A 10,453-nucleotide genomic window follows, 5' to 3' on the forward strand; every position below is an offset into this window, starting at 1 on the left:
TCTGGTGCTTCCTTGTGCCCTGCGTAGCAACCAAAAGCTGCAAAAGTAGGAATACTTGTCATGCACGTTTTCGCAATGAACGTGCGATAAGACGCCTGGAATTCATTGCCAGTTCATTCAATATTTGCCATTCCGTATCTCACTTGTGGTAAACAGCGTGTTCCACCAACAAACATTTTTGAAGCTGCAAGTGCTACAGTGACATTCTCAGTTCAAAACCAGTGAGCCCATTAACAAGGACCTCACAAATCGTAAAATTGCAGGAATCACTGTTTATTTGGTGTGGTTTCCTATGCTTTTGCAAATATTAGAGACAACGCCGGATGATTGTAAGGTGAGAAATTCTCATAATAAAATTTATCTCCGTTGAAGCCATTTCAAATGCAGTCACAATGCACACTTAGGGGGGGTTTTGAACGTCCTTCAGATCAAGAAACCATTCCGTCGCGATGTCTTTGTGCCGAAGTAAAACCGAGCCTTCCCAAACACCGTAAAACCTAGACCTGAAGACGGAATCTGTCTGTTGCAACCCGACATATGTTTGACCCTGCTAGCACACAGTACGCAAGACTACGCATCCGCGTTACACCTCGGGTATTGATGTAATGCAAGAGAACAATTGCAATACAGCTGTAATTTTGAGAGAAAATGAAGGGCAAAATACTATGCACCATAACACAGCATTAACAAGCTGTTTTTTCTCCAATAGAGTAGTGACAAGGTAGCACAAGTCCATGAAGATGCTGTCGCAACAGTAAGTCAGGTTGAAAACACCCGCAGTACAGACAGGCCCTTGATGAGATCATGCACTTTGGTATACTCTGAACTACAATAAACGAAAACGGAAGAAGGGGACAAGGATATAGACAGAATAAACCAGAAATAAAAGTTGTTAATGTGAAATTTAATGCCAGCAAATGGACAATTTTAGTCAACTTTGTTGAAGGATCACTTTTGCAGTGTAACCTGGACTTACTATATTTACACAATAAAGCTTTAACCCCCCCCCCCCCCCGAGTTGACCATTGGTCAATTATTGAGGCCATTTCCACATAAATTTGTGTCCCAAGTCTCTCTTACACAGCACCTATTCAGCGCGAGATGACTTTTCTTTTGGCGTGTGCATGTCGACACGAGCAAGACCTGCTTCCCAGCCCAGAGAAATGCAGTGTGGTTCCTGAAACATGATTAGACTGCTAGGTGTCAGTAAAAGAGTAAAATGACTTCTTTTCCTTTTAAAAGTGACAGCGATGCGAAGTTGGCCAGAAAAAAGAAAAATGATACTCCGGGAAAAGAAACTGTACAGTGTGGAACATGATGCAGCAAAATGGGATGTCACAGGGCTTCGTCGATGCTTGGGAGCCAGAATGCCTGAAACGAAAATTAACGAATGTTTGGCATTTCTGTCATCTAATCTCGTTGTGATCAAGTGGTTTTTGAGCATCCCCCTCTTGGCTTCCTTCCAAAGGCATGCCAAGAGTTTCTGGACATCCACAAGAAGAATGGTGGTGGTGGTGGCACATCACTCACAGGCAGCAAATCGTGAACAAACAAATTTTCCAGTTGTGACAAAAAATGACGCGATGCCATACAATGTAAAGCAGAATTTATGCTTCCCATAGCCATCCTGTTCCATCATCAACTTTATTCTCCTCTTTACTGAGGACACTGATCATCTCGACATCACGATTAGCCAATCGTCAGGTGCGATCAACTGTTCTGCGACACTTACGATGCAGACTATAAATAGTTCGCAACTGTATCGCTTTGAGTACCCGGCACCTATGTGTTTTCAACCGAAACAGCATATGCATAGACACTCATATTTTAGGGCTCCGTATCTTTCAAAAACAGGGCAAAAACGGAATGTTCCACACAACTACTTAGTCGGAACCAGAAAAACCAGTGACACCAGACACTACAGTGAAATTGTTGGGGTGACTACTGGGTCTGCAGCTTGCAACACTTACAAGACCTGCTTATTATAGGATGACAGTCCGATAGGACCTACCATGTTTGTGCAGGCTGAGACGAGCATCATGTACTTGGGATTAAACTGTACACAGTGAACAGGCCCTGTGTGGTCACAGTTGAGTACTGCCGTCTTGGAACCACCCTCGGCAGTGCTCCAGACGTGCACTCGTCCGTCCGTTGAGCCTAAACGAGACAAAATGCTGCCGTCTTTACGTCCCCCGTGGTACGTGCATTCGTGCCCCCAAAATGAGAAATGGGCAAGTGCTGGACTTTTTTTTTTTCTTTCTTGTTATCTGTACAATGGACCTTACCACTGAATACAAACTGTGAATCGGGGCTGAACGATGCTTCTAACGGGACACCCTTATTGTTTGTATGGCCCTGGAGAACGAAGAAAACATTATTGGAATGAGATGTGATGTGCAAAGGTTTTTTTCAGTAGTATTCAGATGTACATGTATAGCCACCCAATGTTAAAAAATACTAAAGACATGACGTGCACAACACAAATTGGTAGAGCTGCTTATGTCACCGACTGCACTAGCTCGGTAAAAGGCCAATTTCAGCCACATGACCCATGGTAAGACGGTGAGTGGTGTAGCATTGCATAGATAGTAGTTGCACCATATCTGGGCAGCGGTAGCAGGAGTGAAGAAGCATGCCGGGCAACATGGCTCCAGTTCAATTTTCTATCCTGAGTCATCACGTGAATTCAGTAAGTTTACCGTTGCTAAAAAGTGCCAGACGAGCAAGAGTACATTGCTGCTATGGTGGGATTGACGGAGCATAAAAATTTTCAAAAAGTGTGAGGGCACATCATGCAAGATGTTAATGAGACTATACTGCATAGAATAAGTGAAGCAAAGGCGTAGCTTACAGTGAATGTCTGTTGCGGTGTGCCCTGAAATGCATCTATGAGGTGAATGACAGAGCCATTGGTAGAGATGAGGATATTCTTGCCATCTGGGCTAAACTTGAGCCCTGTCCAGTCACAATCTTTATCCTGGGGCAGCTTAAATGTGTTGAATGGGCCCTGTGACAAACAATTCGTTACCCCCAGCAACAACACACACACAAAAAAAAAAGAAATGTAGCAGGAAGGTCCATTAAAGAGGCACCAGAATTCAAAAACAACTTGCTCTCAAATGAAAGTCCGTGTTCCAATTGGTGCAATTCAAACAAAATTACTTAACACAACGCTACAGTTTAGAAGAAAGACGCAACGAAAACAGAGACTTCTTAGGAGGCAGCAAAGGCATCCCCAGGAGGAAAAGATTGGTGGCATCCAATCAGACAGCTGGAGGAGAACGCGCCTACCTATCGTGGGCGTGCGGATTTGGAACGGGTCTGATCGTAGTGTTCCGTATATGCGCGGCATGATGCGTGCTGCTGCATTTTCCAATACCGATTCACTGAATTGTAGCCCACAAAAGTTCCCGCGAATGTTCCACTGACAACACTTATCTTCACTTCCTTCGGACAGCGACGCCAGTCCGCATGGACTAAGAACACCGATACACGAGCTGAAAGGACGTTTTCCGCTTAGTGTCGCAGCAAGAAAGAGTCCAGTACAATTTTTATTGTAGCTCCGTAATGGAATCAGTTTTGAATTATGATAACAAGTACGAAATTAACGTAGCGTGTGACGTAATTTGAAGTGAACTCGTTTCTGCATTTTAGTGCCCCTTTAAAGTGAAGCTTTACCGATTATGCAAGAATCAAAATGGGTTGTTGTACCTTATCAAATGTTCGTAAGTCATAGAGCTTGACAAGTTCGGAGTTCAGTCCTACAGCGAAGATGAGTCCCTCAGGATCAAAGTTCCCCACAGGCCTTCCAGTTAAATGCATGACACCCTGAAGTGCATAACAGAAATAGTCATTTCAATAGCATGTTCACAGGAGCATTGTGGCACACTGACAAGGCACACGAGCACGCACCTGTCATGCAGGAAACCACGCTACGCATAACAAAACAGTTCAGTACCTGACAATTTGGTGACCGCAGGTCCCACAGCCTGAGGGTTTTGTCCAGAGAACCAGACAAGAATGTGTCGTCTACCGGTGATGTACACAATGTCACTACCCTGCAAACAAGGAAAACTGACATCTGAGACAACGTTGTGGCAGAGCAACGCAAGTTGAAAACACAATGCATAAATGTTCCACAAGTATTGAGTAGAGGTGAGTGGGGATAAGATTCACAGCATCCACATGGTTATTGAGTGTATATATTCTCAAATTTGCAGTTCTTGTATTTGTAGAAAAACATCTGCATGATGAAAATATAACGTTAAAATGTCTGTACCTTTCGGCAAGCAAACTTACTCAGGAAAGTTATAGTCATCCAAGTTGTCCAATAAGGCTAGTTTGAAGGCACAGCAATGTAACACTTTGCTTCAATGCAGCAACGCTTCGACACCATCCTGGATTCACTACATGCTCTCAGTTGTGCCTCCCCCTACTTGGGGCGCTGGCAAAGAAGCTAGCGGTTATTTACGGATAAAATGCCCACGTCTGCATGCCCCGCAGGGCCATGTGGTTTTATCCGCATTTTAACTGTGCATATTTAAACACGTCATGTTCCTACCAAGAAACCGTGATGCTGTTCGAATATCCGCGTGGATCGGTTAGTACAACTGCACCTGTGCACACCTCTAATGATGAATTTGCTCCTGCAGGGGGGGGGGGGGGGGGGGGGGGGCGTAGGTATCTTTTCGTGCATGTAGCTCCTACCATGGTACACACATATGCACTTCAGCACAAATTTTTCACAGGATTATTGTTTTACATACTCTCATTGGCATATTGCATAACAGGCTGTTTGCCAGTTTTGAACTGCACCAAGCAATAACAGAAGCAGTTTCTGTTGGTGCTCACCAACTAAAAATAAAATTACCTACAAAGTCTGCTTTTTTGTTTTGTTTCTATAAATTTGTGATTTTTTTCTGCCTATTTAAGTTTAAAAGGTGCCCAGCTGCATCGCGTTACCATGTCACCCATGTCTATGTACGGTCTGACTTTTTTCGGGTTAAATGCCTTTTGGTGGTGAAAAACGAGTGAAAAATGGGTGTCATTTTTAAAGGTACTGTAAAGCAGCAGGCATACAATTTTGTACTGCTGACTCATTTGAGAGCCGGGGTGCCCAGTACACAAAAGTCACAAATTTCGTTCAAATCCACCTCGTAGTTTTTTTTTTAGAAAATTGAGATTTAATATTACGGGCAACCTTGTGTCTAAGACTCGACACAAACTGCGCAGTTTCCGCCATGTAGAGCAGCGAACATAAACATGCCAAATAAGAATGGGAGCATACAGCGACATCTGTGGACCGCTACCATCACCACGTTGGCTAGCCGGAGGTGGTGCATTTTTGTGTAGGTCTCGTTTGAACAAACTTTTCAAAGAAAGTTAGGGTTAGGGACATATAACACTGCTGCTCGATGAATAGGCGATTGTTTCCAACCAACGTCTTTTCACTGCAATTTCAGTCATAATTAAAAAATATTCAGAGATTTCTGTCGCACATAAAATTTGCGGTGTGGGTTTCTTTAGAAATAAGCTTTCAAATTCTGTTGCCAATATTAAAAGCGTGTCAGCTGCTTTACAGTACCTTTAAGTCTGCAATCCAGGGTGGAATCAGGTGCTATTGACACATTCAGGTGTTACTGAGTTGTTGTTTTCTTCTTGTTTCTGTCCAGTAAGCGGTGCACACTTAAAGGTGCATATATTGCTAAAACGTGCATCCTTCGCATACACAGGGTGCCTTTTTTGGGGGGATGACACAGATTTTTTATTAAAAATCTATGAGAGCTCAAGATATGCCGTTTGGGCGTCTCACATATCTGGCATAGCGGACGTCTTTCTTAGCCGGTCGCATCAGTGTTTGATGCCTAATAAACTAAAATCCGATAATTAAGTTAGTAATGAAGTTGAGTTTTAGGAAAAACTGAGATGGCAGCATTAAAGACCATCGTAGTCGAAAGCTATCCCAGCTGTCAGCGATTTCCAAATATTTCTGTGCTTCAAGATACGAGCAGTTCTTTGTTTGCTATGCAAATGAGCTGCAACCGAGCCTGTGCGCTCTAGCTGCACCTGAAGGGACGTTCCCATGAAAAGATGGGGGTGGCCAATTGTGCTACGTTCTTTACGATATTCAAATGACGCAAAATTTCAAAACTTTTAGCGTGCCGCTCATATGGGCTATCGGTAGAGCCGATATTGACTTTATCGCTGCATTGCGCGAACGTGAAAGAAGTGCAGAAATACCGTCCAACCGCCGATGGTCAGAAGGCAAAATGTTGGCCCACTACCGGCCATATACCGGTGAAATACGTCGAGACGCTGCTGGAAGACGCCGCTAGTCGCACTGGACAACCGAAAGCACGCTATGTTCGCTAACTTTGTCATATCGTGTTGTAAAATTTGTCATAGTGTGTTTGGCCAGCGTTCGTCAGCGTTAGTTCCAGTGACGGTATTGTCCATCACGTCAGTGGGCCGCCACCCGAAAGTGTGCGCAAATCGAACAAAAGCACCGTAATAACTCGGTAACATTGACGACGTTGCGAACAGGAATCGCCGCGGTCGCTGAGACGCGCGTGCCAGATATCCGCGCACGAAAACGCGGTTGCGCTAATTACGCGATTTTTTGTTTTCGTCAGTTTTAGTGCTAAACCAGGGGTGCGCAAATTGTGTGAGGGCGCAAAATATGCCAAAGCCAAGCCTGTATTAAAACATCGGTTCGAGACATGTATTCGATTTCATCTGTTTTCCAGGGTTTGAAGGACCTGTGTCAGGACCTTGTTTCCAGGAAAATGCCAGACAGGTTTCAGGGATGATGTTATAACAGTAACTAAGAGAGCATATTAAACAAACTTACTTCTTTGTGTGGCCAGGGAAGTAGCGAATATACTTGTTGTCGTGCAGAGAAAGATATCTGATTGTATCTGCAGTAATCAAGACCATACATCAGCTCCAACAACATATGCCATACTGTACAACATCCCCCCCCACCCACCCACACACACAGAGGCACGTTCAGAAAACACAACATAAACTGTGAAGGTCAGCGTAGAGGTGATACTTATAAGAGGTACAACATTTTTACAACCCTTAGCACAATTCCAAGGGGGAAAGAGTAGAATGCTTGAGCGGCTTCTACTTGCCCTTTGCTGGTGAGGTGTAGATGCTAAAGGATTAAGATTAAAGCCACTCTGCCTCCTACGTTTTCAAGACAATGTCGTCTTCTCTAGCTCCCAAGGGCGCTTTTTTCTTATTCTACCCCAGCAGCACAGGGTAACTTGCGACTTGTGAAAAATCAAGGGTAGCGGAAATGACGTCCCAACCCACCGTAGAAAGTTCAACTCTCATAATCCAAGAGCTGTGGAGAGAACCTATACTCGAGCTCGACGTGTGGGTAAGCGATAGGGGCGGACCCAGACCCTCGGTTTGGAAGGTGGGTTCTTTTGTCGAAGCGTATAATGGGGGAGGGGAGTGTATAAACTGACGTGCTTTTTTTGTTGGGGGGGGGGGGGGATCCCCCCTGGATCCGCCACTGGTAAGCGAACGCTGTAACGTTACGAATACTTCGGTCAAAGAGTGACAGTATCGGAATAGTAATTGCAGTCCATGTGTAACATCCATCGTACACTTTCGAGTGCTCCGTAAATTCACTGTGTCAGAATGTGTTTATTTTTATAAATATTTTCAGAAACATGCGTAAATTAGTTGAGGCAACTGTTTGTGAATAATGCTGCGGTGCAAAACTTCACTTATTAGACTTATTAGATCGTGCAGATCATTATTACATCATGTCACTATCGCTGCTTCTCATGAAGTAGCTAAATCGACAATACAAGCATTTATAAGTGTTACTATTACAGAAAGATATGTCGTCTGCTACAACTGCTGCAGCAGCAAAGTTGAAAACCGGTTCGGAGTCCCCATCGCTGGGCAAAAATTCCTGTCAGCCCATTTAACGAAGAAGCCTGAATGGGGGGGGGAAACACAGAGGGGACACAAACATAATGTGTCCCCTCTATGTTTTTGCTCAGGCTTCTTCACTATATGGAGTCCCTCCATGAGCCTGCCTGTAGCTACGAGATTTTATCTGTCAAGGGTAGCTACTTTCTGGTAGTTGCGGAGGAGTATCATACGCCGTTATCCAAGCTGAAGGTTACCCACGTTGAATGAGAAAACACACCTCAAGAGAATTCGCAACTCCGTTTTGTCTTTCTTTTGTGGATGCCCAGATGATCATTCGAGGAGACATAGCAGCTGCTGCTGTTGTTGCCAGCACAAATTGTGGGAAGCTAGAGCTACACATCTCTTATTCTAATTTCTTTATTTAATAACCATGGCCAGTGTCATAGTCCCCGGAGAGGGAGGTGTCAAACCTCCCCCCGAAATCACACCTTTGGTAGTGCATTTGGGAAAGGGGAACCAGGAGCAAAATCCCCCTCCCCCACCAATGTGAAGTCCCCCTAGAACCCCTCCGGAAATATTTTTCTGGCTGCGCCATTGACCATGGCCTCTCAGGATGAGAGAATTCACACTGTTGTACTTTGAATGACAGAAAATAGAATGGTACACATTCTGAGTAGGTCGTGGCTGACCACATTATTCGCATAAAAAAATAGACTTACCGTCCACTTTAGTGGAACTGTGGATAGCTGTGTTGGCCGCATGTGTGTAGTGAATGAGATCAACACCGTATTTTTTGCTGTTAAGTGTTCGCTTGTGCCTGCAATGTTGAGAAATCAAACTAAGTGGTTGCAAGCACACTGTACATGCCCACATTTTCAAGCAACATGAGAAGATGAGAGGTTGAGGATAGGGAGTACAGGAGAAGATAGAAGTATAGCGGTTTCATGTCTGCAAAGATACCAGATTCAGCTAAGTTTCAAGCGGTGTGATTTCATACATCGAACCCTGGCTGTAATGGCTGATATCCACTTGTCAGACACCTAGATGTGCTACTTCTTGTATGCAACGCTGTCAAACTCAACTGTCTGAAAGTTTTATAACATAGGAACACCTCCCAGTATGCTGAGCAGATTTAAGCAGAAGAGTGATTCTAAACTAAGTTTTTGCCTGTCCTGTGGCTCCGTGAACTTGACAGCATCGAACTCACATTCCTAAGTTCTACATAAGTGTGTATTCCATCGTGCAGTATCCCTTAAGTCATGGTGACAAGATCATGGGTTCCCTTGAATAGTGTAATTTGGGAACCACTGCAATGCTGGATGGTGGCATCTCGTTCTCATCACACTGCCACGGCTGCCACTGTGCGGTGTACTGTTATGGGCACCGCAACTCGTGTGACGCAGCTGTCACCCATACGTTCCCAACGCATGTCTCACGATGTCAGTCACTGTCATCAGGCCCCGCACGCAAATATAGCCTTCCTCTACTAGCTACGTAGGCTCCACCGTGCACAATGAGTAAACGGCCAGGAAATTTCGATGTGCCGAAAGAATTTGAGGCGGCTGAACGTTACATACAATGGATGATACAATTTTGTTACGACGGAAGCATTAACGTTGGTCATACGAAACGCAAGTTACCACGACGTTCAACAACCAACGTGAAGTGTGCGACGAAATATGGGGGATACACCGCGTGCACCACTATTTTTCATGACCCAGAAAATGAAGTTTAGGCTGAAGATTCCAAATGCGGTTTGCTTGTGTTGCCGATCAGGTGAAAAGACTTCCCATGTTTGCAGACTTTAAAAGGGCACAGTCCTCGTTTACATGTGCACTGAGCTACTGCACGAACATCTTTCGATGGAGTTTATTATTGCCGTGGCGTCATGTTCAAATGTGTGTAACTGTCATTCCATTTTAAGACTTCGAACGCAGCATTTTCGTAGGCCTAACAATTAGGCCTATTTTGATCAAGGGGGCACGCGTTGTTTACATGTGGGACACCGCCGCTGGTGCTGCGGCGTCGATGCACAGTCGGGTCGTTGTAAAAGTCTACATACACAACGCGACAAAGCCCGGTGTAACGTACACTTACGTTCCTTTCTCACAATCGTATATAACGATTGAATCATCGTCCGAGCTAGAGATAAGAGTTTCACCGTTCGGTGAAAAGTCGATGCTGTTAATTCGATCTGTGTTCTCCCTAAAAACTTTGGCAACTCGGAAACTCTTCACGACGTTGTCTACGAGCTTCATGTTCTCCGGTTTACGCATGAATTCACTGATTCACGTTCCTCCCGATATAAGTTTTGGTTATTTGCCGAGTCCGCTTCATTTGTTACACTTTTCACAAATCTCTCAGCGGCGCCAAAACGCTCTTCTCTCTTTAGGACGTTCCTCGTTTTTGATTGGTGGCAGGTGCACGTATGACGTGAGCCAGCAAAATATACTGGTTATTCGTTTTAACATTTGAATAGCTTTAAATACCTTTTTAGCGAAAATTTATCTCGTACGTATTTAAAGTTTTTCTTATGGTAATAAAAGCTTTATCTTGA

General features: G+C 44.3%; 1 protein-coding gene across 1 annotated transcript; it reads right to left on the reverse strand.

The window, feature by feature from the left end:
• Positions 1-1,201: 1,201 nt before the first annotated feature.
• On the reverse strand, positions 1,202-10,302 carry LOC135400824 (WD repeat-containing protein 82-like). The gene is made up of 9 exons (XM_064632753.1): positions 9,994-10,302; positions 8,616-8,713; positions 6,851-6,917; positions 3,959-4,058; positions 3,712-3,828; positions 2,852-3,007; positions 2,286-2,355; positions 2,012-2,157; positions 1,202-1,371 (listed from the first exon to the last, which is right to left on the reverse strand). The coding sequence occupies exons 1-9, from the start codon at positions 10,170-10,172 to the stop codon at positions 1,336-1,338; spliced, it is 969 nt and encodes a 322-aa protein (XP_064488823.1). The 5' UTR covers positions 10,173-10,302; the 3' UTR covers positions 1,202-1,335.
• Positions 10,303-10,453: the final 151 nt, after the last annotated feature.

The sequence above is a fragment of the Ornithodoros turicata genome, chromosome 7 (genome assembly GCF_037126465.1).
Source record: "Ornithodoros turicata isolate Travis chromosome 7, ASM3712646v1, whole genome shotgun sequence".
Taxonomy (NCBI): domain Eukaryota; kingdom Metazoa; phylum Arthropoda; class Arachnida; order Ixodida; family Argasidae; genus Ornithodoros; species Ornithodoros turicata.